Source organism: Athene noctua, unplaced genomic scaffold (assembly GCF_965140245.1).
Source record: "Athene noctua unplaced genomic scaffold, bAthNoc1.hap1.1 HAP1_HAP1_scaffold_162, whole genome shotgun sequence".
Classification (NCBI taxonomy): Eukaryota; Metazoa; Chordata; class Aves; order Strigiformes; family Strigidae; genus Athene; species Athene noctua.
The window spans coordinates 123,557-151,107 of NW_027437633.1; the positions used below are offsets into that span (position 1 = coordinate 123,557).

Below are 27,551 nucleotides of genomic sequence, written 5' to 3' on the forward strand. Positions count from 1 at the left end.
GTTTCCAGATCAAGAGCAGACCGTGCATCAGCAGGGACCCCATTCCTTTTGCACCAGATAAGCAAAGTGCGCAGGGCTTTCCCCTCGTCAGAGGGAGGTGGCAGCAGAGGGCTCCACGATGGGAGGTGGAGGGGGCACTGCCTGAGGGGCTTTCTGCTCATTCCGTCTTTGTGGAGGAAACAACTCATCTTGTGCTTCCTCATCGGAGTCCTCACACAATCCCCTCGCCCTCAACCCCGTCTACGTTTGGGACGGGCTCCCCCCGCTAGGTCCATATCTTGACCTCTCGCCACCAGGACCCGGCCCGAGGACACCCCTGGATTATAAGGTGTTTCCCCTGAGCTTGCTTTCTCCGCCTTAAAGTCTTTTAAAGTCTCTTTTAAAAACCTCCAGGTTGTAAGGAGGTTGGTTGCATTCTTATTACCGCGAGAGGCACACTCCAGCAGTTTCTGTCCCAGTTCTTCCCATTTGCTCACACTAAATGCAGTGGCAGTGCCAGCTTCATACCCTTGCGCTTTGATTCACGACAACATTTTTTGGAGCGCTACATCATCCAATTTGACTCCCCTGCGCTGAAGCACCAACTTCCACATTGTCAGAATCATACCCTCCTCCTTAGAGAGGATGGCACCCATCGCTTTGTTCCCAGCCACTCACCTGGACGGTGTCAAATTCCAAAAGGTTGTCGGGACTGTGCAGCTCTCCCCGCCGCTGCGCTTGGCTGGGCTCCATCTCCGCAGCTCTTCCTGCCGCCGTTATTTATTTCCTCGGTGTTGGGATCACATCGGGGTCACCATTTGTCGTTGTTGAGATGGACACGACAAACACCGAATTGTGCAAAATGGCTACTTTATTGTTCCAACAAGCCTTTTAATGACTTTATGCAGCGTTTGTGTCCATGTACGACTGGTTTTGGTGGAGACTAACAGTTCACGGCTGGATGCCCTCTTCTCTGTTGCAGCCTCGATGACCTTACTCTCCTTGCGGTCAGGCAGTTCTGGTCTGGCAGTTCCTTGATCTTCTCAGCTCTTCTCGGGACTTTCACGTCTCTTAAGGGTACGTGGTTATCTGCTCAAAGTCAGTATCAAACTTACATTCTGATCCCTCAGACCAGCCCAGGTCTCCCATAGTACCAGTACTGGTTCCCAGCTCCAAGCACGGGAAGAGACACTGGGCGGCTCAGGCAGCATGCTCTGCCCGAGCCAGAAGGTCACTGGGGCACAAGGGGCAGCCCTGGCTCTGGGTTCAGGGAGGAGCAGTGTGGGAGGCTCCCATGCCCCAGCCTTACCGTGGGGGTCCTGGCTGATGGTGGGATACAGGCAGGTACCCCTGCAGTGCACCTGGTACTGTCGGTTCGTCCCCAGCACCTCAAAATGCAGCGTCTGATCAAACTGCCCCGGCACCGTGGAGCTGAACTGGACCCTCAGTTCTACCTCGCCATGGGCAGGCACTATCCACCGGCAGCTGCTCAGCCTGGCAATGAAAGAGGAGGCTTCAGACATTGCTAACGAGCAAACTAGAGAAGGAGGCGGCTCATGGACTCGCCATCCCGTGGAGGCCCCGGCAGAGGGTCCCTGCGGGGCTGGGGACGATGGACCCCGCTGGCAAGATGGACGTGAAGCAGAGGGATCACCTCCTCCCTCACGGCTCACCTGACGGATCTCCCCGGGGATGGGGCCGTGTCCATGTCGCTTTGGTGTGCCCCGGGGCGCTGCGTGGGTGCTCCCGTGCCCGGTGCCTGGAGACCTCTCCTGCCTGGAGACCTCGCCCGGCTGGAGCTCCGCTTCCTCCTCACAGCCTCCGGCCTGCCCGCGGCTTTCTCCTTCCCCGACTGGCCCCTGCTTGGCGTGACCTGCTCCTCTGACACCTTCACACCAAGGCAGAGAGGAAAGGGAGAGAGGTGAGACCTGCCCTGAGACACCCCCATCCCAGAGAGAAAGCTGCAGGTTTGTTAACAGACGGGAGAGAGAATAAAACACCAACCACCTCTGCCCATGGATTTGGTCTTCCTTATGGGACTTTGTTTTGCCTACAACACCCCTCCTTGCCCAGGACCCTCTCCTCAAGGGAAGTTGAAGGGTTTAGCTGATTTTTTTTTCCTCTCATCTTACAGAACTGCCCCATGTTTCAAGCAGAGCTGTCTCTTTCAGACAGACAGGAGGGATGCCTGCAGACATGGGGCCCTGTCATGTCTTCACTGCCCTTCCACAGTGATCCTTTTCCATTCCACCCGCCCCCCATGCCCCCACCCAGCCTGGACCCTGCCCTGGCACCTCCACTGCAGGCACATCCAAGAGACTTCTGGTGTTCTTCTTTTCTTCTTCTGCAGTGGCACCTTCAGGCACGACAAAGGCGAAGTGCTCGAGGGCTTCTCCTGCTGCAGGGACCATCCGCTTCTCCGGGTAGCGGATCACGGAGTAGAAAGCCGTAGGTGGAATGGGAGGCCCCGAGGGACCCAGTCCCAAGTCATCCAGGATCTAAAGCATAAGAGAAAACCCTGTTTATGCTCCCGTCGCCTTCATCCTCACACTCCCTGAAAGACACTGAGCTTTTGGCAATGTTTTTTTTTTATGTAGATGGAGTACAGTGATTTTTTATGCCCAGCAGGGTGGGCAGGCTCCAGAGCAGTGCCAGGACCTACAAGTGGGACCTAGAGAGAAATCTGAGTGACTCGGCTGAAGGAAACAATGACCAGGAGCTGCCCTGCCCTGGGACCATTTTAAGTGATTTCCAGACTGGGAAACTCTCTGAACAGAGAGGATGAGAGCCCCCCGCTCTTCTGCCCGACCTGAGGGATGGCAAGAACTTCCCCAGCCACGTGGCTGCTGTGAAGCCATCGTGGAACATCATCAGTGGCCTGGACAAGGCTCTGTGCTGTTGTCACCTGGCGGGACACAATGCACCAGGACCCAGACCACGGCAGGCTCAGCATCTGAGCCTCACAGGGCTTTACCTGCTCTGCCGCTGGCAGCTTGCCACTCTCCAGGATCGCCCTCGTCACATCTGCAGAGCTCAGCACCTGGATGTCCAGGCAGGGCACCCCAACGTCCTGGCCTCTGGATGACCCTTCTGCACCTTCCCCTTCCAGCCCAGATAACTTGGAGTCCTCAGGAGCCTTCAGTTTTTCCAGACGCTCCTTCTCCAGCCTCTCCTGGTGCTCCTTCTCTCTGTCCTTTCGGCTCCTGCAACGGCGCTGGCCTTGGACTTGCTGCTGTACCACCTCCTGGTTCAGAGGGGACAGCAGGATACCCTGAGCCCTGTCCCAGGATGACAAAATATGTGTGACATCCTTCTGCGATGCCTCATAGATCTTGAACCTCAGGGCCAAGTTCTCGCTGTCACTCTGCGCCTCGGTTTTAGTTTCTCCCTGTTCCGGGTCCGCAGGTTGTACAACCTCTGCTGAGCAGACATCTGCCAGGGGAGCCTCGCTCTGCTTTTTCTTATCTTCCTTGTCACTTGCAAGAGAGTCCGGGTGCTCCTTTGCAGATCCCTTCCTCTCTCCCCCCTCGGTGACTTCGGACAGGTTGCCAATGGATGCTCTGGTGTTTCTGGTGGATGCGTTCGTATTCTGGGCAGGAGGAGCAGGAAAAAGCGGTGAGCATTTCCAAGCACCAACTCAAATGCTGTAGGACAGCGGCGATCTTTGCAATAGCACCCCATGTCTCATCTGAGGCTTGTGCTAGGTGCTCTACAAATCCCAATTCAGAGCGCAGCTGGTACCCAGTTGAGCTCAACTGAAACTAAACTCCCCAGTGTCAGACTGATGAGGAGTCCTGCAAACCAGCTGAGAAACAGAACAGCTTCCCCGACCCAAACTTAAGACACCTCCTTACTCCTGTGCAGTCCTCCGGGCACGTTTCTGGTGTGCTGAGCATCCATCCCTATGTCTGGCTGACACTTTGGGAAGTCTGGCTGCTAATGAATACCTAGAGGGCCTGGTGGTATCTCCTGCCAGACAGGTAGCAAAAGACACCACATCCCTGGCAGGTCAGGGCTCAGAGGTGTAAGTCACATGCAGAACGGGGACAAATGCTGGACTAAAACTATCTAGGGCTCGGAGTTATGTGAAGCCATGACTCAAAGGCAGCATGACCCTAGAAGAGCAGCTCTACCCAACAAACCCAGCCAAAAATAGCCCTGGCGAAGCAGCAGCAGGATCAAACACTGGCTGCTGTTTCCCAGCACAGCCCCGTGTGTTACCGACGGCCAGGTGCTCATCCCCAGCACTGCGGGTGGCTGCTGGCTGCGCCAGGAATGGTTCGGCTCAGCAGGAGGGGCCCCAGGGCTTTTACTCATCTCCATAAACACAACCACCCACCTGCCCGACTCCAGGCTGGCTTTTCTTCCTTGCAGCATTATCTTTCCCAGGCTTTCTCTTGGCCCACTTAGATGACTTCTTCAGATCTTTTTCCTCCCTCAAGTGTTCTAGCTCCCACCGGTGCTTTTCCTCAAGCTCTTGAGCCAGCCGCTCCATCTCCCTTCAGCAAGACAAACAAAACATCCCCAAGAGTCACCGCCAGAAATCTGGGCTCGTTGCAATCCCAGCTGGTCCCGCACTTCATTCACTGACCCTGAGGCCAGGCACAACCGTTAGACCAGCTCTGTGGACTTCCCTCAACCTGGGGAGGCTGGGACATCCAAAGTGAGGGAAGGCGGGAGGGGACCTCCAGGGCCAGCCAAATCTAGGCTTTGCTGTCACAAGGTCTAAATTGCATTACTTCTCCAGTAAGGTCCACCTGGACACCTCCAGCAATGCTGCCAAAGACTGGCTGATCCAGGGAAACAAACTTCAGCTGGGGCTGAAAGAAGTGCTGACACACAGGCTCGCTTTAAGCAAGTCCCTCCCCAAGTTTCAGGCAGGAGTTAAGAGAGCCATAAGCTTATCCTGTGTATCCTCCTGAACAGGGCTGCTTTGCGGGATCAGAGCTTCCCCCAGGCTCACCTGCTGCTGCAGCTGAAGCTGAGCCTAGGAGAAACCAGCTTTATGGCTGGTGTCACTCAGTAAAGGAAAACCCTGGGAGCTCAGCAGTGCAAGGGCCTCACCTACACCAGGACTGGGATCTAAACCAAGCCAGCACAGCTGTGCCTCACACCAACCCACACCACAACCCCTCTGGTTTGGAGAAGAAGGGCGATGAAGAAGATGAGAATGAACATCATTAACTAGAGACACCTGTAAGCACAGTGGCAAGGCAAGCACAGAGCCCAGCTCCCTGCAGCCTGTGTCCAAGCCGAAGGGCTCACCACTAAAGCGGAGAGAGGATGTTCTCATCTCACCGGAGGAAGGTGCCTCCTCTGCTGGGAACCAGGGAGGTGGAACTGGCAGTCCTTGTGCTGCTGGTAATTAATGCTTTTGACCTTGGTAACCCCTCTGAGCTCAACCAAGGTCTCCGGAGCAGGGAAACCCTTCGGGGACGCTATCTTGGGGAGGCACCCATAGAAGGCTTACAGACCTCTTCTTCCTCTCACGCTTGACTTGCAGTATACTGTTATCAAACTGAATTTTCTCCTCCTCGGTGAGGGCATCATACTCGTCCTCGTCCATCTCCCAGAGGCGTGCTTTCTCCCTCCTGGCAGCTTCTTCCCGCTCCCGTCCTTCAGCACAGACCAGAGGAGAAACCGTCAGTGCCTGCAAGCAGAGCTTGCTGCTCTGGGTGAGCTGCCAGGATTCACAACTCTGTCCCGACCCAGCCTATCATCCTGCCAGGAGATACTGGCGAGCTCACATCCCCGCTTCAAAATTCAGACAAGCCCCCAAACTATCGCTGCTCAGTGAGTTCCCGTGCCTTGCCTGGCTCACACGCCCCAGCGCCGTGGACGGCTGGCCGGTGGTTAGTTATTGAGCCACAGCAGCTTACACTTGTGCCCAAGCTTTAATGTTAGAGACTGAGGTCAGCCTCAGCATTGCTGTATTTTAAGCAACTGTGAGCTGAGTGCTGGCTACACCGAGGCAGAAGGTGGATGGATTAATAAAAACCCCTCTTACAAGTTCTGCTGGTAACCCAGATACACATGGGTAAGGTTGAAGGCTTGAGAGAGAACATGTCAGAGTTACGGAGACGAAGAGTCTCACCTTCCTGCTCTTTTGCGGCCATCTCCCTGGCTTTCCAAGAAGCATAATCCTGGAACAGGTTCACAAAATAGATGTAAGGCCGATTTCTGACAGCTTTGAGCAGGCAGAGGAGAGCAGACGCCGTGTTGCATGCAAAGAGGGTCTCCAGGCCATCGAACACCACTCCCTGGTAGCAGTCGCTCAGCTGCAGATAAAGCCAAAAAGGAAGAGAAAGTCAGCTGTCGCACGCATTGGGCTCTCAGCCAGTCACTAAAGCCTGTCGTCAGAGATCACCAGCCATCCCAGTTCCAAGTGCAGCAGCTCAGACAAGCTCTGATCTTCTCCCGTGCTCTGCCAGCTCATGGCATCTGCAGCTTCACCCACGGATCCCTGCACGCAGCCCAGGACTCCTCCAAGAGCAGGCACAGCCCTCCTCCTCCTCTCTGAATTGTACCTCGCTGCCTGTCTCTCCCTAGCAAGAACGCCCCCACCCCACGTACCTGCAGCCTGTCAGAGAGGATGGCCACCAGCAGGTCCTCGGGCAGCACGCAGCTCCTAAAGCCCAGCTCTTCTGATGTGCTGCTACCGATGCTCAGCGATCGCTGCGCAGGAAAGCAGGGACGGGGAGAGAGGTGAGAACTTGATGAGCCTTGCAATGTTGAACGTCACCAGAAAAATCAACCGCTTTGGAAACCCCCAAACAATTCCAACTACTGAGCTTGGAGCTGGGGTTTCTCCCTAGCAGGAGAATAGAACAAAACTGCAGGCCAGCAGCTCCGGGGGAGCACGCTGGAGGGTGCGTGCGTGGCCAGCAGAGACCCAAGCTCGCAAGCCCCCAGCGCAGCATCCAGCAGCTTTGCCCACGGCTGCAGCCACATTAGCCAGGACTGCACTTTGCCAACCAACGGCTGAGATGCCGTAGAGTGTTTCTGCCAGGGTTTCATTCCCAGCCCGAGCCATGCCCAGCCTGCCCAGCTGGCTCTCTGCACTACAGACCCCCGCACCAGGCTCTGGGTGACGCAGAGCCTCCACTGGAAGCAGCCCCTTCACTTCTCAGAGGCAACAGAAAGGTCCCAGGCATCAACCAGTGCAGGCCGTGCTTCACCTGGGAGCCTGTCAGATCCATCAGATGCTGCTTCTGGGATCGGGCTGTGGGGCCATCCCTCTTCTCGCCTGCCGCAGCGCTCACCTGGCCTTGGGAGCTGACGGACTGCCGGCTGACTTTGTCCACAGAGCTGGACCGGCTCGTCTCTAGGCTGCGCTTGGCCTTGGCGTGGAACTGCTCGCCGAGGGACTCATCTGCGTTGTGACCTGCGGAGGGGACAGACGCTCAGTGGGGAGCAAGCAGGCACCTTCCACCCCAACGGACACAGCCCTGCGCCCTGGCAGGGACACGGCCCTCGTCCCCCAGCCTGCCGGGCACTAGCAGCACCCATCTCCAGAAGCAGCTCCTGCCCTGCTTCTCTTTTTAGCATGGTAAAGCACACCACCTGATACTGGATTTTAAAGCCAGAGAGTTTTTAAGGCACAGCTCCGCATCCCTCCTCACAAATGTGCACGCAGGTGACGCCGCACAGTAGCTCTCCTACGGATCAAGCCAAGGCTCCATCCTCCAGGAGCATCATTTCTGTACCTTGCGCCCATCCTGCACTCTCACGTGGAGACGGTAACATGCAGCCCTGCCCCAGCTGCATCCCCATCTCCACTGGAGCCAAATCCTCCGCATGGGCTAACCCCACCTGGGGCCCAGACCCTTCTTCCTTCCGCCAGCTCCCAACCCAACCAGGTTCAAAGCTGAGCAATGCAAAACTTCCCCCACCAGAACCAGGGTCTGGCCTCACCCTGCAGAGCTCGGGGCACCAACTGCCCAACCAGGTTTTCTAAAAGTCTCTGGTCTCAGGTGCAGAACAGCACCACATGCACGAGCTGTGTGACCTGACAGCGTGTATAGGGAAACCTCTGGAGAAAAGAGTCTCATCTGAAACTCTGGGAGGTTATTCTTCCCTTCCTCTCACGTTTCTGAAGCCACACTCAAAGTCAGTTGTCTAGTGCTTCACGAGCAGCTTCAGAGGGCTTCTTCCTTGTTCAAGTGGGCATCAGTTCTGCCTGATGGCCACGAGGAGTCAGCTGGATTCAGCTTTGAGGAAATGTAAAAAAACCCTGAGAAAAATTCAGGTGTGCCTCACCACTCCTAGGAAAAGGAGTATGTGCTGAGAAGCCCAGAGGCAGTAAAAGTGCCCCTGTCTGAGCCCTTAAAACAGAGATTATTTTCTTTAATAACATGAAATGCTTTATGAAATGGCTTTGCATTTCTGCACGCTGCACCCATGTTCCCTAAGAGACCCAAGGGCTGTCAGACTCCCTCTCTGGAGCAAGCAGAAGCGGACGGTCAGGGTGGGTTTCTGAAGCGCTGCTCTGGGTCCAGCGTGTCTCCTTACCGGCACCCTCTGCCTCCTTGCAGCTCTGCTCGATGGCAGCCCCGATGCACAGCTCCCGGGCGCGCAGCCCTGCCGAGCTGCTCCTGTCCGAGATGGCTTCTGTCACCACGGCGTTGATGGACAAGCAGGCAGCGCCGTAGTATTTGGACAGGGCAACCGCTGCCGCTGTCTTTCCTTGAGAGAGAGGAAGACTGCTTGGTGACACTTGCACGTGAAGCGTTTTCAGGGACAGGCTCTAGAAAGTCCCCAGACAGGATTTCAAAGTTTCAAGGACAGTGGGAAATCAAGTGCCCCTTTAGGGGAGACCACGAGGGAGGGAGCTGAGCACGGCTGGAAGCGTTGTCCTCTAGAGCCAGGCGGATCACCTCCACCTCACACCCAGCTGAGCGCTTTGTCCCTCGTGGGGACCTCAACCCTGGGCCAGGACATTGTTCCGAGCCCGGTCCCGCCACCCCTGCGCTGGCCGGCGCTGCCTCAGGCAACGTCTGGGCACGGGCTGGGGGTCAGTGTGGGCGAGGGACCGCGCCCATGAGGCAACCTGGGCACTAGGCACCGTGCTCCCACCAAGCAACGGGGACACGGCCACCCTGTGTGGGGGGAGGATAGCCTGGCTCTGTGGACACGGGGTGAGCCACAGCACTTGCCCCAGCTGGTGAAGGCCTGGGACCATTTCATGTACCAGCAGGGCTGTGGCTTACCTCGCTTCGCTTCAAGTGGTCAATCAAGCAGCACGGCCCACCAGGACGTGTCTCTCCTGCTCCCCCCGCATTCCTTGCAGCCACGGGCTCGGCTCACCTACCTGTCAGGGGTGCCCCATGGACGATGACGACGATCCCTCTGCGGTCTCGGGCCGCGCGCCCCTCTGCAGAGATATCGATGCCAAGGTGGCGGGCGATGGCCCTATGCACAGGGCTGTCGGTCACTTCTCCCGCGGCCGCCCTGCTGCTGGTGACGCTCTGCCCATGCTCTGCTGTGCGGAACCAGATAGAAAAGTCAGCCTCCTGCCTACCTATGACCCTGATCATCCTCCCCAACCCCTCAGATCCTGGGAGAGAAGACTCTGCTGAAACCAACACCACACCGAGGTCTCACCATGCCCCTCCTTTAGGCTTGTGCAGATCAGGGTCTGCCCTAGATGGTGGTCAAGGTGCCTCTTCAGAGTATAGGAAATGGGCTGGCAGAAAGAGGAAAGAACAAGCCTTTGGCAATACCTAACAGGACTGGGCCAAATGTCCCGTCACCTGTCAACGTGGTCCCAGGTCCTGCTGAGTAAGGGGCGGACAGGCAGAACCAGGCATTTTACACTGTCCCAAGGGAGAGGCTCCATTTGCACATTGAGCGATTATCCAAAAGCTGGATGCTTTAGGAATATTACTCCAGGAGATGTAGCTGGGCTCTGAATTCATCATAACAGCATTTGCAAAGAGCTCCCACCTTTGCCCTTAGGAGGTCACCAAAAGCCATCTCGGCTTGCAGTGTCACGCAGGACAGAGAGCGCGCTGCCCTGCCTAGGAAAGGGAACAGCATCACCCTGATCCCAGCAGCTCCTGGGGCAAAAAGGTGCTCATTTGGCAAAACTGGGGAGAACCTCTCTGGCCTCTCACTTGTCCCTGTCCCGTCTGCAACAATACCCATCCCCTGTCTTTTCTCAACACCTTCCCTCTCCTCTGTGTTCAGATTTAGAGTCCACCTCGTTGGACTGGCTTTCATCAAACACGGAGGAGAAAACGAATGAGCTCTGGGATGAGACAGCGTGAATGATCCCAGCAGAGGACTTTCTTCCTTGATCTGACAGAGACTGGACATCTTCAAAGTTTGCGTGTTACAAGGCACAGACTTTCACGCTGGAATTCCTCCACCAAGCTGGGGAATGGGTGGCTGCTGAAAGCCTGGGCTTCCCGTGGAGAGCTCAGGGTGTGAGGGCTGGACTCCCCGCTGTGTCCACACTCAGGACAGCCAATGCCAAACCCTCACCGTTGTCCTGGCCTGCTGGTTCCCCAGTCTTGGACTCCTCATCCTGCAGCCTCTTCTGCTCCTGATAGTACTCCAGCACCTCTGGGGGCAGCTTCTCACCCGGGGCACGTGGAGGCAGCAATAAGGTGTTACGGCAGTCATAATCTTTAAGCATCTGCAGGACCTGTGCATGTAGGGAAGAGAAGACATATGCAGGACGTGTTTCTAACAACACGGACTATCCAGGCCCCTCCACAGTCTGCCAGCAGAGCTGGCTAACCCTGAAATGCCACCAGGCTTTGCCCTGGGAACTGTCTCCATCTCCCTGGCACGAACCCGGGAACGCTGGAGCACTGTGAAGCTACAGGAGCGTGCACATGGGGACCAGAGCTTCCCTCTCACCTGCTCCTCAGCAAGGTACTGCTGGTCGAACTCCAGCGAGTAAAACTCGATGGGGAACTCGCATGGGTTCTTCACCACCACCGTCCCCTCTGCTCCACGGCTGTGCGGCAGCAACGGTCCCAGCTCGAGCACTGGGGGGCTGAACTCCAGCCGTGGCTCCAGCCCACGCCCCGAGACCTGCAGCTGGAGGTTCTGGCTGCTCTGGCAAACAGTAATCTTCATCTCACTTCTGTAGGACTTCTGAAAAGAGAGAGGCACAGAAAGCTCCTCCATGAAGTCCCAAGTGACAGGGCCTCAAATTCAACTCTTTCCCCAGGGCAGGGGTGTCACCAGTACCTCTAAGGGGAATGGAAAACAGATGTTTACTTCCAGCAGGGGCTACAGCATCTGCATGCTGGCTCTGAGGAACTGGGATGAATCCTAATGTGAAGTCTAACTGGCTATTTTGGTGTCAGATGAATCTAAAACGCACTATCAGATGTTTTCACCTAGTCACAAGGGAGTGTGATGCTCATGAGAAAGGTCCTCAGGGTTACGTTTCCCAGACACAGTCCTGGCACTGCTGCATCAGGCAAACATCAGCTCGATGAATGAGGCAGGTGAGCTCTCACTGGCTAGAAATAAGGGTCGACTTCTCTGCTCAGTGTTTGGCTCTGGTCAATGCCAGACACAAGATGGTTACACCTCTACAGCAATTAAAACATCCCTGGGACTGTTCCCAGGCACGGAAGCACCTGTGTCCATCCTGTTACCCACTGCCAGTTTCCAAGCCACGGTGGCCACAGGCAAACTGCCTTTGGGAACGCCCCGTCATTGCAGCTGACTCCCAGAGTGCCTGGGAACACGCAGGCAGGCTGAGCCAGAGCCACAGGGACTGCTGGCAGCAGCCACTCCAGGCGACTGTCCTGCCGTGCCCAGGAAGGTGCCCGGTGGCTGTTTTGCCTGCTGGTACCAGCAGCAGGACTTGCCTAGACTGGCCCTTGCAGGGTTATCCCCTGTGAGCGCGCCAGCTGCTCTGCACCAGGGCGCTGCAGCCTCAAACAGGCGCCTGCAAGGAGGAGACGAGGGCAAACAGGCAGATTTCCCCCCATGCACCAAGAGGCAGCCAGCCCAGCGTGCCCTGATGCTCTCTGAGCAAGCTCCCCAGGGGGATTTCAAAGCCCCTCTCAGAAGAGTGTGCTGCAGGGGAAACTGAGGCACAGTGGGTACAGGGCTTGCAGAAAGCTCTCTGTGGAGGCAGACGCCGTCTCCTCCTCCCCGTGCTGGGCTCTCGTTACCACACTGTCCTGCCAGACCTCCTGGGGGTGACACTCGCCCATCTCACCTCTTCGGTGGGCGAAAACCTCACTCGGACGTGGCATCGCTGTCCCGGAGCGAGGGTTCCAGCCGAGGGCAGCGCCTCGAAGACACACGGCTGGGCTTTCAACTTCTGGGGCACCTTCTGATGCAGCCCCGCTGGCCAATGCTTGTCCACCTGAGCCAGAAAACAATTGTGTGAGGTCTCCTCGGTCTGCGAGGACAGACCCTCGGTCCCCGCAGTGCTCTGAGACACCGTCACGGTGCTGAGGGCACCCACAGCCAAACCAGCCGAGGCCACCCCTGGCCTGAACTGGAGGGAAAACACGTCGGCAGGGCAGGCAGATGGGGAGGCACCGTCCTCAGAAGAGGAGGAACAGGGGAAGGTGGCAGAGAAGTGAAGCACCAGCTAATGCCCAGGTCCAGGTGAGCCAGCCTTGCTCTGTACCTCCAAAGCTTCCTCAGACGAGCTGCAGCCCAAGTGCTCACACAGCCACAGGGGCAGAAAGGGCAAGAGAGGCAAAGACAACCCAACCGAGAAGGTACGTGTTACACATGGTCTGTGCTTTACCTTCTTAACAGGCTCATTTATAGTGATGAGCCAGTTACAGGGGACCTGGACCTGATTGTGGAGCTGGATGGTTTCCTCCTGGCACTGCCCACACTGGAGAGTGGAGAACTCCAGCCTGTCCCTGGAGACGCAGACGGCTGGCATGGCCACGCTGGCACGGAGGCGGACGTGGAACGTGGGGCCTCCTGCTACCTAGGGAAGGACAGAGCATCCAGCTGAGAGCCCCGGTGACATCTGCTGCTGTCCCCGACCTGCCCCGAGAGGTGCACGGGCACAGCGGCGCGAGGAAGCACGCCGCAGGTACCTTGATGGGCAGGAGCACGTCCACCTCTCCCAGCGGCAGGTTGGCACTCTGTGGGTCAAAGCACACTTCAAATGTCTTGCTCTCGCAGCAGGGCAGGTGCTTCACGCGGTCCAGCTCCACACTGAAACCTTGAACAGACGAAAATAAAGCAGCTGAGATACACAATCGACATGAACGTGTCACAAGCACGTTAAGGCCGTATGTCCTGGCTGGCAGCTCTGTGAAGTTTCCCTTTGTACCTGTGGAGAAGACTGCCACTCCTTCTCCCTTGTCACCGCACAAGGAGAAAGGGTTTTCACAGCCAGAATCCAAGACCCACATGGTAAAAAGGAAACATCTCAGTTGAGGAGCTCCAGCCATTCCTTCACTAGGGATCCCAGGGAAGGATGCACAGACCTCTCCAAAGGAGAATTTCCAACTAAGATTCCCCCATGCCATGGTGCTCTCTGAAAAACGATTTAGAGGAGGCACCTGATCACCCTTCAGACACGGCGAGGCACCGTCACGGCCTGTTTCGGAAGCCTGTTTTGATACAACAGAGGACCTCACAGGCTGTCTCCTCACTAAAGGCTGAACAGAAGTGCTATGGCATGATGAACTTTAAACAAAGCACTTCCAAACCACAAAGGGTCCATCTGTTTGCAACACAAGCTCATGGAGTGCCCATCAGACGATGCTCATGGTAGCCAAGAGCAGAAGATGCTGAGAGGTGACCAAGGTGATCAGCCCACCCAGCCCCTGCAGGGAAGCGTTAGGGCAGGCCCAGGCGGGCCGAGTCTCAGAGTGCTGCTGGCCTGGAGAACTCAGGCTCTAAAGCACCAGGCAGCAGGTCCGAAGGAGGAAAAAGTTATACATACAAGCACTCATAAAACCTCCCCATATCCAGTGGCTTAAGCTAAACTGTCAGAGACAGCTCCTTCGAGCCCACGTGAAGGCTCTCCAGCACTGGTTACCTGTGTCACGCAGGACCCGTCTGTCAGCGTAGAAGGACACAGGGAACTGCCCGGTGTTGGTGATCCTCACGACATGCATGGGGGTGTTACCAAGAATCACGTACCCAAAGTCCAGGAGGTACTCGGGCAGCTCAGCTCTGAAAGGAGGAGTAAGGACAATCCTTAAACCACAGCCTGGCTGCATTTCCAAGAGCATGAAAGATGCAAATAAAATATTTCTGGATTCACTGTTGTAAAAACTCAACTCAAGACCATGAAATCCAAGGCCTGACCACCTGGTAATAAGACTTTGGTAAGTCACGAGGAGCATAGGACCTAGGTTTTATCAGCTACCAGTGGGGCCTTAAAATAAAATTAGTTTAAAATGAGTATCATTTATCACAGCTCCTCTGCTACGGGAAGCCACTGTAGGTAAGTCCAGTGGACCTCCACCGGTCTCAGTGAAACTGCTATGCCCCATGTGCAGCCCCAGCCTGAAAGTGCTTCAGGACCTTGTCATGGGATTCGCCTGCACAGGAAATCTTCACTGCTCTGCAACCACATCTGTCCCAAAAGCAGCACGGACAAATGCGGTAATCAACACCTGCAAGATTCATGGGAGGGGCCTTTCCCAGAGCAATCTCACTCGGGAAAGCACATACGTGATCTGTTTTGCAGAGCATCTTCCCGAACTGGAGCCTACCGTGCCCGTGCCTCCTCATGGAGGAGCAGAGGGAAGATACCGAGGTAAGCCCTGCAGTCCCACCAGCATCCGAGCCACCGGATTTGTCAAGGGTGTGTCAGCCTCTGCGGTTCCCTACTCTTTTTGCTCAGTGTGGTCTGTTAGCCGGAACAAAGATTTGAGTTGCCTCTTTCAGATCTGGTCAGCAGGGACGGTGCTGGTGCTCTCTGGAAGGGCCTGATGCTCTGCACTGGCCCCCTCAGCCCTAAGAGCAGGACCCAGCGCCTGTGGGGAGCTGAGCACCTCCAAAGCTCAGGGTGGCTCTGTGGCAGTGAGGACACTCAGCTGCTCACAGGGAGCACGGCAAAGCCACCAGGATCAGACCCTTTCTGGAGTCCCCACTACCCCCAGCTCTCAGGAGCAGGGGTGCACTGCTGGGTGCTACCCTCGGGGCACCTGGAGACAGGGTACGGGAGCCCCTACTAACTTGAGAAGCCTCTGACGAGCGCGCTGGTCAAAGGCAGTGGCCTCTGGGGGACCAGAGGTGAGAGCTTTCTGCTGCTCCAGGGCGTGTTCTTCCATCAGCAGCTGCTCCATCTGCATCTGCAGCCCAGGGTCCAGCTGAGGGAAGGAAAGGCAGCGGCTGGTTAGCAACGGTCCTTCCCAAGGCTCCCCCCTGCTCGTGTTGGAGGGGTGATGGGGTCCTTCTGTCTCGCTGCTCAGTGTCTGTGACACCTCCTGCTCTCTCAGGCAGGGCCTCATCTCAAGGGCAACGAACTCCAGCAACTTCGCCTGCCCAGTCACTGTTACAAAAGCTGATCTGGCCAGACAGACAGACAAGCCAGGAACCTTCCAGAGCTTCAAGTCTTTGCCTGCCCCCAGCCAGTGTCAAAGCAGCTCGGACAAGAGCTCTCTTGTAAAGGGAGTCATGATAAGGCTGCTGTCTCTGAGAGATCAGCACTGGCAGCACAGTCCCAGAGCACAGTCAGGCTGCTGCTATTAAGCTCTGTAAACCTGGCAGGGCTTGGGTTGTGAGCAGCAAATCCCCCAGTGATGACCTACATCCCATCACGAAGTGCCATAAATTTCATCACTTGAGCAGGGTCTTCAGGATCTCTCCCTGGGGCAGCCCCGGGGGCACTGCTGAGCTGTGCAGGATCATGGGCAGGTGTGGGCAGGGAGGTCCCAAGTGCCAGCAGGGCCCCGGGAAGCCTGCTGCGGGCTGCCAGGGACCCAGTGACACCGGGGGAGGGTGGCACGCGTCAAACGGGGCAGCAGCCATTCTCACCACGGCGTCCAAGGGATCTGGGGGTGGCTCCGCAGCCACAGCCCCCCCCAGAACTGCTGCTTCCTCTCTCTGGCCATCTTCCTCCATCTTTTCTATCACCTCCTTGAGGACCTTCTCATATTTTTCATTTCCTGAAGGAAGAAAACATCCACAAATAGAAGCGGGGCACAGAGCCATTCCCCTCAAAGCTGGGAAGCCCCACTCCCCTGACTCTGGCCTCTCCCAGAAACACCCTCCCCAAGCAATGTATGGAAAGTAGATGCTTCTCCTCTATCAACCCTGATGTTCATTCCCACCCATTTTCCTCCCCACATGGGAGCATCTCATCCCCTGCAATGTGCTGCAAATCCAACCCTGCCAAAATCCCTGCCAGCCTGTGCTCAGCTTTCCAGAGCATTTCTGTCTAGCCATCACCTTCCCAGGACTCCGACCTGCTGGCAAGCTCTGCAGGATGGTTCCTGGGGCAAAGCCCACACGGGCTCATCTGCCAGAGCTTCAGGAAGCAACCGGGGTGTTGAGTTTTGGTCTGACAGCCCTGAAACCTCCAGGCTTGGTGGAGGCAGTTTGAGCTGCCCTACGGGCATCTGACATAGGGGAGAAACAGGGGCCCCTCCTGGGGAGCAGACAGGCCGTGCTCACCTTTGATGTTCCTGGGCAGGTCCAAGTAGATCCTGGGAAAGCTCCCCTCTCCCTTCAGGGAGATTTCTTCGGGCTCCAGGTGACCCACTTGGATCTGGAAAGTCCTGCGGAAGGCTCCAGGCACTCCTGGCAGGTAGTAGACTTTCAGGACTTGCTCCTTGCCAGGTCCAACGTAACCCTGCAGGGTGTGGGAGAAGAGGGAGGGAATGCACCAGAGAGGGTTTGGCGGAGGGACGGCTCAGATGACAGACATGCCGAGAAGAGAAGGCAGGTTCTCGTACATAACAAAGTATCAGACAGCATCGCCTTCTCGCTTTCATAGAATCACAGAAGCTGAGGTCTCCTACACCAGGTCCTTCGGAGGGCCCGTAGGGATGCATTCCCCCAGGACAGACCCACAGACCACCCCCTGCTCAGCATGAGCACAGCTCTGCCCCTAATGGTGTTTACCCTCTGCTAGCAAGAGCCAGACTGAAGAAATAAAAGCTCTTTTAGCAGCCCCTATACAAAATAAGGGAAGTGCCCACACTCTCATCATGGCCAGCAGCTCCTGCCACAGCACACCAGCGGTTCCCAGGCTGGTGTTGAAGGGCCTGACCCCTTATAATGATCCCAACCAAACACCTCCTGCCTGTGCGGTTACACCGGGGTGCGTGAGCCTATTCGGACTCATGGTGACCTGCAAACATGCATCTCCGGAAAGGCAGGAGCAGAGACTAGGATGACATCTAGGGAAGGTGTTGCCAGGCAGGGCACCTCCTCTCTGGGCTTCCAGAAAGGCTGCCCCAGCCCCAGGCTAGGCTCACGCCAGCCAGGCTGAGAGCAAATGCAAGCAGACAGCAACACAGCCCTGGGTGACGGGACACAGCCGCAGCTTCCCTCGGCTCGCCCTCTGCACGCTGGGCTGGACCCTCGGCTCCCCGCTCCCCTTCACGCTGCAGGGAGAAGGTGCTGAGTGGGACAGATCCTGCCACTTGGTGCCCTGAGCCCCTGGTGCAGCGCAGAACACAGCTGCAGCGAAAGCCAGCCCTGCCAAGCTGCCAGCGCCGGCGGGGCTGTTAAAGCGACCGACTGCGCGGGGCCAAGCAGAGCTGGGTCTTGGGAAGCTGGCAGGAAGAGGGCGTCAGTGTGTCACCCCTTGTAGGAGACAGGCATGAGGAAATGTGAACGCCGTTTGGCCTCCTCTTCCCACTGCAAAAAGGGACTAGACAGGAATGCTGCTCCAGCCCAAAGACAGCCACGCAGGACTGAGAAGTTCGGACGGTGGGATGCTGCAAACTCCTCGCTGTTCCAGCCCTGCTCCTGCTTGGCCCCCTCACTGCCCCACAGAGCTCCTGCAGAGCAGCAAAGCTGGGGGAGTGGGGGACCGGCACAGGGGCTGCTACAATTCTGCCAAAGCAGCTTCATGCCCAAGTGAGAGAGGATTTAAGTCCCGCTCAGTGCTGGCAGGGGCCTGGCAGGGTGTGCTACAGGCAGGGACAAGGGCTAAGCCCTGTCCGATCACACAGCCTGGGCACGGTGACCCCCAGGAGAGCCGGCACAGCGCGGCCCCGGTGCCCGCACAGCCGGAGCGCTCAGCAGTTGGGGTCCCCAGAGCCACCGAAGCGCTGGTGCCTCCGGCCAGTGGCTGCTGTGTGACGGCAGGGTCACCCGCTGGCAAAGGCCGTGAAGGGGGGCCGTTAGGACCGTGCTTGCTGGACCACCCCTGCCCCCCAGCAGCAGCTGCTTACAGCCCTGTCTCTCCTGTCTGCTTTTGTGGGTTGCTTTCTTTTTTTTAATTTTGTGTTTTTCCCCCACAACCCCCTCCTGGGCAGCCTGACCCACAGCCAGGGTCCAGGCGCCACCTCCGTACTCACCGTGCTGGGCAGGACCAGGGGCACGCTGGGCAGGGGGCTCTCTGCGGTCCCCACGCCGGGACTTAGCACCACGTAGTTGAAGCCCATCTTCCCTCTGTTCTGCAGGGTGACCTCTGCTTTGGTGACTTTGTTAAACAGCTGGAGAGAGGACAGAGGAGTGGCAAGATGAAGGCACAGGCCTGATACTGGGAACCTCCTTCTGCATTCACTGGGGTGTGAGCAAATGAACTCAACGCAGGAGAAAAGCAGAGGCAGAGGACATACGGGTACTTGAGTCTCCCTGGTTAACCTGGGTAAGCCACCGCCACAGGGCACCCCTTAGCCCTACACAGGAACAGACACTGATGGTGGCACGCAGAGGGGCAATGCCAACCACAGAGATCAGTCATAAGGAAAGCAAAGAGGAGACAAGCTCTCTGCACCTCATGGTGTGTCATCTCACACCCAGCTGGGACAAAGGAGGTGCCATCAAGACACTGCAGAAGAAAAAGTACCTGCAGTGACAGCAAAATGGGAGACAGGGCCAACAGCTGGAAATATCTGTGGGGTTTTTGACCGAAAAGAAGTGGGGATTATTCTAGGACATTCTCTCCAGCTACAGTGACTGGGAAGCCCAAGTTAACTTCCTCCCTGGTTTATTTTCCTGATTAATCAAGAACATTAAAAGAGAGCACCTCCTGGGACCTCAGGCTTTAGGAGCAGATCAGCAGATGGACGTCTTGGGGCACGTCCCTCTGGAGATCACCACTGGGACCCTGCCTGCCCCAGGAGGCGGCGTTAGTTACCTTGAGGAGGAGGAATTACCAGATGGAGGGGGGCGGACATGGTTATTAAAAACCAGATTGGATGCAGAACATATCACTCCAAGGTTGTACTTCCAAGCCATAGAGCCAACAAAGTAGTTGGGAAGGGGAGAGAGCCCCAGCCCTAGGTGGCAGCAACACGCCGGTGATGGTTTCACGGCAAGGACCTCTGCCAAGAGAAGCGTGCGGTACCTGCAGCCCGCAGTCGATCTCCGTGACATCTAGGAGGTAGTTGATGAGCGAAGCCTCCCCGCTCAGCGCGATCTCATAGGTCGGGCCTCCTTCCACCCTGCACAGCGCCGTGACGTGGGCGACGATATTTGTGTGGCCAAAGAAGGTGAACATGACCCGCTGGCTCTTGCCTGGCTGCAGCACACCGCAAAGCGGCAGGACATCGAAAACCTGGAGGTAGGCGAGGAGAGATCAAGATGTCAAGCATGGAAATTGATGCAGAAGAGCAGCCACGGCTTGGAGCAAAGTACAGACGTGGCTGGAGGGGGCTCTTCCTCAAACACAGGCAAAATCATCCTAATCTCATCCTGTACCCATTCCACTTACCAGTGGAGGGGCCACGGGGAAAACCTTCTCCCATGCTCCCTCATTAATTAATACACTACATATTAAAAGTAATTTGGGATGTCGCCTGGCAGCAAGAAATTCTCTCCACTGCAGAACTTGCCTTTAAAAGCACCTTTTACTGCCCTAAGCAAAACACCGTATTCAGAGGTGAAAGCTCTCAGAGCTGGGGGGAGGACTCCAGCCCAGCTCATCTGACTCCTGATGCTTTCCACTCTCTCCAATTTGCATGCTGCGCGCTCTCAAGATGCTACAGCAAAAGCTACCGCAGAAATTTCCTGTTGACCACTTGATTAGCAACAAGATGAAGAATGCCCTCCATAGCTGCTGCACAGGTCAGCCCTACGACACGTCCTGCGTGGCCTCTCCAGTGACCGGTTGCTTCAGCAGCGCTGTGCGATGGGCTTGGAGGGACGCGAGGCCACTCTGCGAGCAGCATCGAGGGCCACCAGTGGGGAGGGGGGGCTACAGAACTGCTTGCCACACCGGAAACGTGGCACAAGATGGATTCCCACTTACCTCCTCCATTCCCAAGCTGACGGGCTCTGCCTCCACAGACTGCATCAGTCTGTTGATCCCCACCAGGCCCTGTGTCTCCACAGCCCCTTCCAGCTCCTCAGCAGGGGATGGCAGCACCTGCAAAACAAGCACCATGGGCTGCAGCGAGCACCTGGCTGGTCTGGGCGAGAGCACTCTGCTGCAGGCTCCGCCACCTCACCCAGCCAGGAGCAGCTGAGATGGGACCTGGGTGCAAATCAAGTACGGGTATGTCCGTGCCATCCGTTGAGTGGGTCCAAGCCCACCCACAGGTGAGACACGGGCTCCGCCTGCGCTTCCTACGCGCAAGCGTGCATGGGGAAGCTGAGTGCACCCAGCCCTCAGTCCTGGCAGAGACCTCAAGGGCATTTTGCACCCTTGTGCCAGACCAGCTTCGCTCACTCCTGCCCAGGGAACGTGCCCAGAACCCCATGCCTCGACAGGTTAGGTTCTTCAGGACAAAAGCAGGAGCACAGCTGCAAGCGAGAAGTATCAAACCAGGAAAATAAGGGCTTGGCACAAGTATCCCATTTCAGAGAGTGCTTAGGTTTCATCTCGCGCACCCATCAGTGCTGGAGAGCTGAGGATCTCCACCAAGTCACTCTCTTGAATGACACCTTCCTGAAGAAGGCGGCAGAGATATTCTTCTGTCTCCCAGCAGCTGAGAGCTGGTGTTTGACCTCAGCGGTGCCATCTTTCAAAAGGAACCTCATCCCCTATTTAATAAGCGAGGGCTTTGTGAGTGCTTTTGAAGTGTGGCAATATCTGCTTCTTCAGTAACGTGAAGAAGGGCTTTGTGCTGGGGCCTTGGCATCAGCAGAATCTGCAAGAATTTTTATGGGACATCTTTACACCTAATCAGAGGCTACATCTCCCCGGTAGATGAAGCTCAGAATCAGAAGATTCAATGCTCTTTCTCTCATCTCCACATTTTCAAGCCTAGCAAAGCTTTGCCAAGTGCCTATTCCCAAAGATTCTAACCCGCACCTTTCCTAGGCCTACGGTCTCCCGCCTCCCCAGGGAGGTTATGTGGGTATTGCCTTGACACAGTCACACAAGCAGAAGGGGAAGCTGCAATCCAGGCGTATCCTTTGAAGCCTTTTGGATCCTACTTAGCCACACCTACTGGATTTTCCCTGGTTTGTTTCTGCATACATGGCAACAAAGCAGGAAATAAAGAAGATTCCACGCTTCTATCCAAAAACATTCAGCCACGCTATTCTTTACGTCTACGGGGTATCATTTCTCCTGATCCAGAAAAAATGTGCCGTTATAATGTTAAAATGACCGAAGTTTGGATGTGAGCAGGTGCAACCCCTCTCCTTGACCTTAATGTCAATGCCAGTGCTTTCAGAACTTCCCATGCTTTCTTGCATCCTCTTTTATTGCCCCAGGAGCAGCCTCTGTCCCACACGATGCAGAACAAGGCGCCAGTTCCCACTAGCACGGACATCAAGCTCCAAAGCACCGAGGTTCACCAGGAAGGTCAGCAGACCAAAGGCCATTTTTCATGCCAGGAGGAAGAGACAATGACCTTGAAAAGTCTCATTTTATCAAAGATGGCTCTGTGGCCATCCCTGTGATACTGCAGGTCTCGGGTGAAGGCAGAGACATAAAAACATGCAGCTCCAGCTGGGGGTGAGAAGGTGGTACCTGGAGATCACAGTACTTGGCACAGCTTGATACAGGAAGGAAACTGGAAGCCTTCACATCATGATGCAGATAAAAGGCTCATTTTACAGTGTAAAAACGAGCTAAAAAACCCCAAACTCAGCATAGGTCTGTAGGATCTCAGTGGGCTTCTCCAAGCAAAACTACCCGATTTCTCCCTCCCCAGAAGCCCCATGTCCAGCCGCTGGCCCTGCTGCCCAGCCCACCCTCAGGGCACATGACAGCAGGGCAGCAAAAAGGGGGACTGGCACAAGTACGGCTTTTCAGTGGCAAGATGGGGGAGGCAACGCAAGCGGTAGGTGTACAAGAAAATCTACCTTTGCTTCCAGGGAGTCATCTGCACCTGCTGGCTCTTGGGCAGGATCCCCTGCGGCTCCCAGGGCTTCAGCTGGCTCCTCCACACCTCCATCCCTGCAGCTGCTCCCTGCAGACACCGAGCGCTCCGACCAGGCTCCCTCCTTTTTTGGTGGTTGGGGTTTGGTGAAAAATTTCGGCACCGGAGGGCTGAACCTGGAAAATAACATGACTTTGATTGTGGACCTGCAGTGGGAGGGAGGGAAGCCTGCACGAGCAGCTCCTCGGCAGGATGCGGCCCCCGGCTGGGCACTGCGGGTGTGAATTCAGTAACGGGTCTGAGCCAGCAGCTCCCAAACCAGGATGGAGCAGGTCAGCATACGGGGCTGCCTAGGGATGACGCTGCTGTAGCGGCGGCACAGGCAGCTGGCAACTGGTTGCAAGGAGAAATGGAAGAGGACACGGGTGAAAACCTTGTAGGGAGGTAAAAATCACAGCAGGAAAGGAAGAGACACACAGACTGTGCAAAAAGGTGAGCCTGAGACACAAAGGGGCAGATCCGGAGAGCAACAAGCCAGTGCAGAGCCGCCAGTGCCCTCCTGAAAGCACCCACAGCTGCAGACTGGGCCTCCCCCACCGAGGGCCAAGGCGAGAACTTCTGCAGCTCCACCAGGTGCTAACCCGGAATATTTCCCCTGACACCACCCGCAGCTGCAGGTCAGCACAAGCAAGCAGCAACGCCCGAGGCTTTCTCCAAGCACGTAAGGCAGGAGCAGGGATAGAGCCCGGAGCCTGCTGCGCCCTAACCCCGACAGAGCCCAGCGCCGTGCGGGGCACCCACGGAGCCCGGCACGGGACATCCCACACACGCGGGGCAGCGTGGAAAGACCCGCTGAGAAACTCCGGCAGAGACACGGCTGAACAGCCCGTTGATCCCTGAGGAGCGCCGAAGCAGCAGCGATCGGTGCTCCGGGGAAGGGAGCTTGTAAACCACAGCCCAGCGCTGGCTGGCCCTGCTTCCCAGGACGTTCAGACAAGTGCTCCCACCAACGCCTACAGCTGCACCCACAGCTGCAGCAGAACCTGCCCTTTCCCTGTAAGACACTAAATGGCTGTTTGGGGAATGTGATGTGCAGTTCAACAGATGAAAACTCACTGCACCAGTGTGGTGTTCGCCTCAGGCCACAAAGGTCTGAGAAAGCAGCTTTCCAACCCCAGCCTTCCTTCCCAGGGGAACCAGTATGGGGGCTACAGTAAAGCAGCAGCAAGAGACTGTGTAGGTTCTTAGTGTAAAATGACAACACATAGGGTTGGCAGGGAAGAAAAATCATATATCTGCTTGTCCCAGTGCCTAGGTATGGGTTTGTAGCTCCAGAAATAAAGCAGGACTCTAGGTTATGGACAATGCAGGAAGTGTTGGTAGCATCTCACAGCCCCAGCTTGGCTGGAGAACGTTGTTTCCTTCCCAGCGTCAAACTGGTGATCACTTATTCCCTGAGCACCTAAGCCCGACCACGGCTGGGAGGTGTTACTCCCCCAGGGAAAGTTGAAAGCAATTTGTCAGATCACAGGCAAACAGCCTTGGTCTTTGCAAAGCACAAACAGGACACGAGGAAGGAGAAGAGCTTCAAGGAGAGAGCAAAGGGGCACATACCTCATCTGGCTCACGCAGCTGTCCATCAGGAAGGACCAGTGGTACTGGACAAGAAGCGGGCTGCAGTTGGTCAGCTCGATGTAACGCACATCTTTGGTGTCGTTCAAGATGCAGCCGAAGTCCAGGGCCGTGGGCTGGATATGGAGATTTGGGAAGTAGACTTCTCCCCGAATGGTGACCTGCTCCTCATGAGGATGCTCCAGAAACTGTATCTTTAGAACCTTCTCCACTACCCGGCTACACAAATCCTCTTTATAAGCAGGGTTAAATCTGATGGAGAGAAGAAGTTCCTCCCCTATCTCCAGCTTCATGGGCTGCAAGGAAATGAAGAGTATTAATCACCAGTGTGATGAAGTCCCAAGGTCTGGCAGCACGAAACGTGGAAATGTTCAACGTCTGACCCCAGCATAGGCTTCTCAGTTCATCCTGTGTTTTCTTCACAGTGTGTGCCTGACTGCAAGCCCCACCACGCTCTGTCTGAGACTATCTCAGGCTCATCTCACTGTGCTCTGCATCAATACACGAGGAAAATAAATATTCTACTGCTGAATTCGGGACCCCCAGGAGCGATGTGCTAAATACACAACTAAATCAGCATTTGGCACACCAGGGCCTTTTGCCCCAGCTCTAGAGGAACTGCTTTGCCCTCCCAGCACAAGCAGCATGGCACTGCAGCCTCGCCCTTGCAGGGGCTAGTCACTGGCACAGCACAGAAGCGGTGGCCGTGCCTACAACGTTTAGCAGAGCCCATGTCCAACCCCTTCCTCCAACAACAGGGCAGGGGCCAGGCAGCGGCTGGAGGAGCCTCCTCAGCCTTCCTGGAGGCAGGGCTGCCCCTGAGGAAAGCCAGCTGCTCTGGAGGGTGTCTGAGAATGGCTGCTGGAGAGCTCAGTGACTTCCAAGAGACACCGTTATACACGGCTTGCCCAGGCCTAGCTGCCTGCTCCCCTCTCCTCACGTCTTAGAGCCAGGATGTATTTCCCCAGTTCAGATGATATTTCGTTTCCTTCAGCAGCTTGCTTCAAATCTGACTTAGTTCAGGCCAGTCTACTGCTGAGTCTAAAGAATAAACTTCTCTGCTAGAGGACCTCCCAACAGAAACGTACCACCACACCCCCCCTCTTCAAACCCCACAGCGGGAGGGCCCACGGCTGCTCACCTGAGCGTCTGCAGAGAGGGGCTGCCGCTCCGCGTCACAGATTAAGAAGGGCTGCTCTAAGGCCAGGACGACGCTGAGTGGCAGGGCCGAGGCGTTTCTTAAAGACAGAGGCTGGTGCTGCAGAGTTAGGACATCACCAGGTTGCTACAGAAACAGGACACAAGGGGAAAAAACAACATGAAGTAGCCACGGAAGTCCTTCCCTTTCTGATGCATTTCAAGTTTTTCAACCCCAGAAGTGCATACACCTCTATTTACTATTTTTGTTAGTTTCTATCCTTCTAGGTGGTTTTTCTCTAAGTATATCAGATCCTTCCATGTTTAGAAACCACAGCATCCCCCGGGGACAGGGAAACACTCTGGCACACAGAGGAGGGAATAGGACCCTGAGAGGAGGCAGCTGCATGAACAAGACCAATAGCAGAAAGTGAACCCAGAGCACTTGTCTCCATTTTCTATCCTCTCGAGAAGAACGGCACAAGATGATTTTCACTCACATAGTCATTTCTTACAACCTTGTCAGCTCTAGTAGCCTCATAAGAGCAGTGATGCTGGTCAGAGGAGAAAAGCGAGCAGGATTTGGCCCATAGCAGAGAGCCTGCAGCAGCCTAAGGTTGGCTTTGAGCATCTACAGGCACACACAGCCAGGAGAAACCTCAACAGTCGGGCTGCAACGGGTGTCCTGCTGCCCCTGCTCCAGTGACAAGCTGTCTGTAGCCTCAAAGCTCGGCTCTGCCTAAGCTATTTCTTCCTGTTTATGCATTGCTCTGGGCTTCCTGCATGGTTTATATAAACTAGACAGTGTTTGGGCAACTTGTTCTGGATGTATTGATATCAAACAGCTGCAGTGTCATAACACTCAATAAATCCGAGCACATGGCATCAAGCAGACCACAGGCAGACATCAGGGATAGCTGAAAAGCTTCTAATTAAACCTGAACTGCCTGCTCACAGGATTTTGTGCTTCTCTGGAAGCCTGGGAACCAGAGGAGAGGCCTGAAAACACAGAAACTAAATAATGAAGTATCTTCTCTTTTTCAGACACCTCAAGGGAGAAGGAAAGGTGATGCAGGAGTCAGGATCCAGAGGCTAAGGGGCACCTGCTTTGCGCTGGCGTTATCATCACTGCAGGTGAAGGATGTCTGCGGGTCCTTTGAAGAAGGTGAAGCTTGGGGAATTGCAAAGGGCTACCATCCATGCCAAGAGCAGAGAAGGCAAACAGACAAAATGACAGGTTTTTCTCATCAGCCTGAAGAGCTGACAGGAATCTCAGTTCTTCTCAGCTTCCCTACAGGATCGGTGTTCAGACATCACCGTGCCTTGGAGGATCCCCAGAAGCCTCCCTTCACCCCGAGTACAGGAACTGGTGTCTCTCTAGAAGTAGCCATGATCCCCCTCGGCAGAGCAGCTGTTCTCTCTGTTTTACTTGGGTGAAGTTAAAAACCAGTCCCATCTCTGAAAACACCCTCGCTTACTTTACGAAGCCCCTCAGGAAGGGTGAGGAGGGGGTTTAGCATCGCTCAGCTGCAGCACTCTGCTCGCCCACCTCAGCCCCAGCACACGAGGTGGCTGTGCAAAGCCCACGCTGTTCTCGTGGGTCCCACACATCTCGCCCTGTGCCCTTGGCTCAGCAGCTCAACTCTGTCTCCACATCAAAAAGGCAGAATACAGCTGGTGGGACTGCTCCCGATCCCAGAGGGGCGAAATATTGATCTCAGTGTTAATGGCAAAATCTTGGTCCCGCTCAGCTCAATAGTCAAAGCCCCAGAGACTTGGAGAAGCCATTTAACTTCCTCCTTCGAACACAAGCACACGCCCCACCAGGCTTTCAGTCACCAGCCATGCTCTTCAGTGCCAGGATGAAATCCAGAGACTTACCTTCTCCACCCGGAAAGTGATTTCCCTGGAGGACATTTTCAGGATGGGAGTGATGAACTCGCAGGTGACATCCACTTCCATTATCGGAGCCTTCTCTGCCTTGCTCCCCACGACGGCGTGGCACAGCAGCCGCTCCTTCACCACCTGCACGGAGGAGTCACCCGTCACCCAGCGGGGCCCAGCAGGGCGTCCCCAAAACGCACTGTATTTGCTGCCCACCCAACCACAGACCCTGTTACCGCCATCAAGTTACAGCCACTGGGCTCCTCAACAGCCCCCTTTTCTTTTTATGCTGCATCCCATTTATTCTGCTCTCAAACGTCCGTAATGCCACACCCCACTATCCACAAAAAGCCCTCGTGAGTCATGTGCTGCCTACAATTGTAACAGTCCCTGCCCCAAATTATTACTGTTTTGATTTGTCCCACTGCCAGGCATAATACTTACAGAAAGCTGTAGGAATTAAAAAAAATTTTTTTAAATGCAACTATATTAAGGGAAACAGGTGACAGAAGGGCCAATGCTAGCAAACCCTCCCTCGGAAGCTTAGAGGACAGGATCCATGTG

The 27,551-nt window shown here is 55.8% G+C and overlaps 1 protein-coding gene across 1 annotated transcript in view; it reads right to left on the minus strand.

The window, feature by feature from the left end:
* Positions 1-922: 922 nt before the first annotated feature.
* The window catches only part of LOC141955369 (hydrocephalus-inducing protein homolog), a 96,466-nt gene continuing 69,837 nt past the window's right edge, over positions 923-27,551 (minus strand). Inside the window, 30 exon segments of the mRNA XM_074895208.1 lie at positions 923-1,068; positions 1,289-1,473; positions 1,653-1,867; positions 2,274-2,477; positions 2,954-3,568; positions 4,319-4,478; positions 5,454-5,595; positions 6,074-6,257; positions 6,553-6,701; positions 7,148-7,363; positions 8,491-8,664; positions 9,290-9,457; positions 10,122-10,144; positions 10,146-10,296; positions 10,459-10,627; positions 10,846-11,085; positions 12,170-12,319; positions 12,713-12,904; positions 13,017-13,144; positions 13,970-14,106; positions 15,118-15,251; positions 15,919-16,049; positions 16,558-16,735; positions 18,414-18,551; positions 19,409-19,618; positions 20,312-20,428; positions 22,318-22,510; positions 23,949-24,262; positions 25,108-25,251; positions 26,985-27,128. Of these exon segments, the coding sequence (XP_074751309.1) occupies positions 923-1,068; positions 1,289-1,473; positions 1,653-1,867; positions 2,274-2,477; positions 2,954-3,568; positions 4,319-4,478; positions 5,454-5,595; positions 6,074-6,257; positions 6,553-6,701; positions 7,148-7,363; positions 8,491-8,664; positions 9,290-9,457; positions 10,122-10,144; positions 10,146-10,296; positions 10,459-10,627; positions 10,846-11,085; positions 12,170-12,319; positions 12,713-12,904; positions 13,017-13,144; positions 13,970-14,106; positions 15,118-15,251; positions 15,919-16,049; positions 16,558-16,735; positions 18,414-18,551; positions 19,409-19,618; positions 20,312-20,428; positions 22,318-22,510; positions 23,949-24,262; positions 25,108-25,251; positions 26,985-27,128 (5,451 nt within the window).